Source organism: Micropterus dolomieu, unplaced genomic scaffold, assembly GCF_021292245.1.
Source record: "Micropterus dolomieu isolate WLL.071019.BEF.003 ecotype Adirondacks unplaced genomic scaffold, ASM2129224v1 contig_14890, whole genome shotgun sequence".
NCBI lineage: Eukaryota > Metazoa > Chordata > Actinopteri > Centrarchiformes > Centrarchidae > Micropterus > Micropterus dolomieu.
In genome coordinates, this window is record NW_025743876.1 from 1 (window position 1) to 1,965 (window position 1,965).

Sequence of the window (1,965 nt, forward strand, 5' to 3'; positions counted from 1 at the left end):
ATGTAGTTATTCGGCTCCACCAGATGGTGTTATGTTAGCTGAAGATTGAGGAGTAAACTCACACACTGAAGGAGAGGGGAAACCCTCCAGTCCTTTCAAAGCACAGGAATAACTGTCTGCAGAATCAAAGTAGTCTGAATAAGAAGAAGATGTTTCTGTCTGAATTTTCTGTCCGTTCTTGAACCAGATGTAGGAAGAATGATCAGGTAGACGACAGCTGCTGTGACAAAGCAGCTCTGCCTGATTATATGTGTAGACTGTTGATCTGATCACCTGAACCTGGAGATCTGGATCTGTGAAGAAGAAACAGAAATATTTGTTCTTTATGTGGATCTGAATCACACACAGAGATATAAACAACAATAGAACATTATGACAATCATGTAATCAATTAATCACACATCCAATTATTTCCCATTAGGATCAATATTCAGCACATTAACTTGTCATCAGATAGTTTAAATGTGCTGTTACAGTTTGTGTTCATCAGTACCTGTGACAGTCAGAGTTGTACCAGGTAAACTACTCCTCCATTCAAAGCTTCCTGCTGTGAATTTGAAGTGATACTCAGCTGAGTCGCTCTCTCTCAGGTCAGTGATTCTCAGAGTGGAGCGTCCTCTCTCTGTTTCAAGGACCTGAACACGACCTGCATACTGGGAGTCTTCACTAAGGTCCTCAGGCTGTGAGGGATTCTGCCACTGAAGACTACGTTCAGGACTGAACCAGAATTTAGATCTGATATATGTGTCATAACTGTTGTAAGTACAAGAAATGTCCACTGATGAGCCTTTGAAGGCACAGATGCTTCTGTCAGTGTAAGTCACTCTGTTGCATGAATGACCATGGCCACCTGAAAATGAAATATTTTTGATGATTATTAAAACTATAGTCTTTACTGCAGTAATTCACAGCTGGTTGTATTGCTGTGGATGAGTTTGCTTCTTTTAAAAGATACATGAAGTCATGATAAAGAACATCAGCTAAAATGTTCAAAACAGCGTCACATTTGTAGTGGACCAGCCTGTGTGTTGTTTTTATAATTTTATGCCAAAAAAGGAGTTTCCAAATTCTCTTTGTCTCTCCCTGAGAGAAAGAGGGGGGTGGTTGAGATATCAACCCTCAACAGACAGCTGAAGTACCCAAAAGGAGGGGGTGAAAGGTTTGCTCCACTCCCAAGTGCTGCTTGGGCAGTTTCAGCCATAAAACCTACCACCTCCGGTGAAGTTGAGATAACAGACTCTATGCATGACTATTAAAATGACAATATTAACCTTGTCCAGAGACTAACCTCACCCTGAAGCAGGCTATGAGGACCTCAGCAGCCATAAACTAAACGACCTCTAAACACTCCCAAGACCAAGAGGGCAGGGTAACCACGGTAACGAAGTTCCTCCTTCAGATTACCTCAGACATCAAAGACCCCCTTCTTCCGTCTTGACTCTCTACCCCACCAAAGAGCCATTAATTTGTGCTCTTAACATGCCCTCTCCCTTTTCACACCCAGCTGTGAAACTGCTGAGAAAACCCAGACACCAGAGGAGGACGCTTCCTTTGTGTGGACAAATGAATATTGTCTCCTTATGAACTTGCCTATTACCTTGTTTTAATTAAATGAATCTTTAACTTACTTAGTAGTTCTCGCCACTTCAATTGAGTAATTATTACCCTGTTCTTGTTAAAAACTATGTCAGAAAGAAGGAACGTTGTTTACGTATTGTAACCCCAGATTCTATGAGTATAGGCGTAGCCCTCTAAGAGCTGTCGCTATTGGGTTCATCCCCGCGCGCATGCGCAGTCCTGAAGATTTCTTTCGCGCCCATGTGCCGTGCACGGGCCTCTCTCAGGTCCGCAATTTAGGTATATAATACCGGCGAGACCAGAGATCTGCTCCCAAGAGGTCAGCTTTTTTTCTTCAGCCGACGCTGGTGGGACCAGTCGGGCCCGCAGCTTAGAGGGCTACGCCTA

General features: G+C 43.3%; 1 protein-coding gene across 1 annotated transcript in view; it reads right to left on the minus strand.

Annotated features, from left to right (window-relative positions):
• Nucleotides 1-62: 62 nt before the first annotated feature.
• The window catches only part of LOC123967037, a gene marked incomplete at both ends in the record, with an annotated part of 3,204 nt that continues 1,301 nt past the window's right edge, over nt 63-1,965 (minus strand). Inside the window, 2 exons of the mRNA XM_046043085.1 lie at nt 63-293; nt 494-850. Coding sequence (XP_045899041.1) covers nt 63-293; nt 494-850 — 588 coding nt within the window. The remainder of the gene's footprint in view (nt 294-493; nt 851-1,965) is intronic.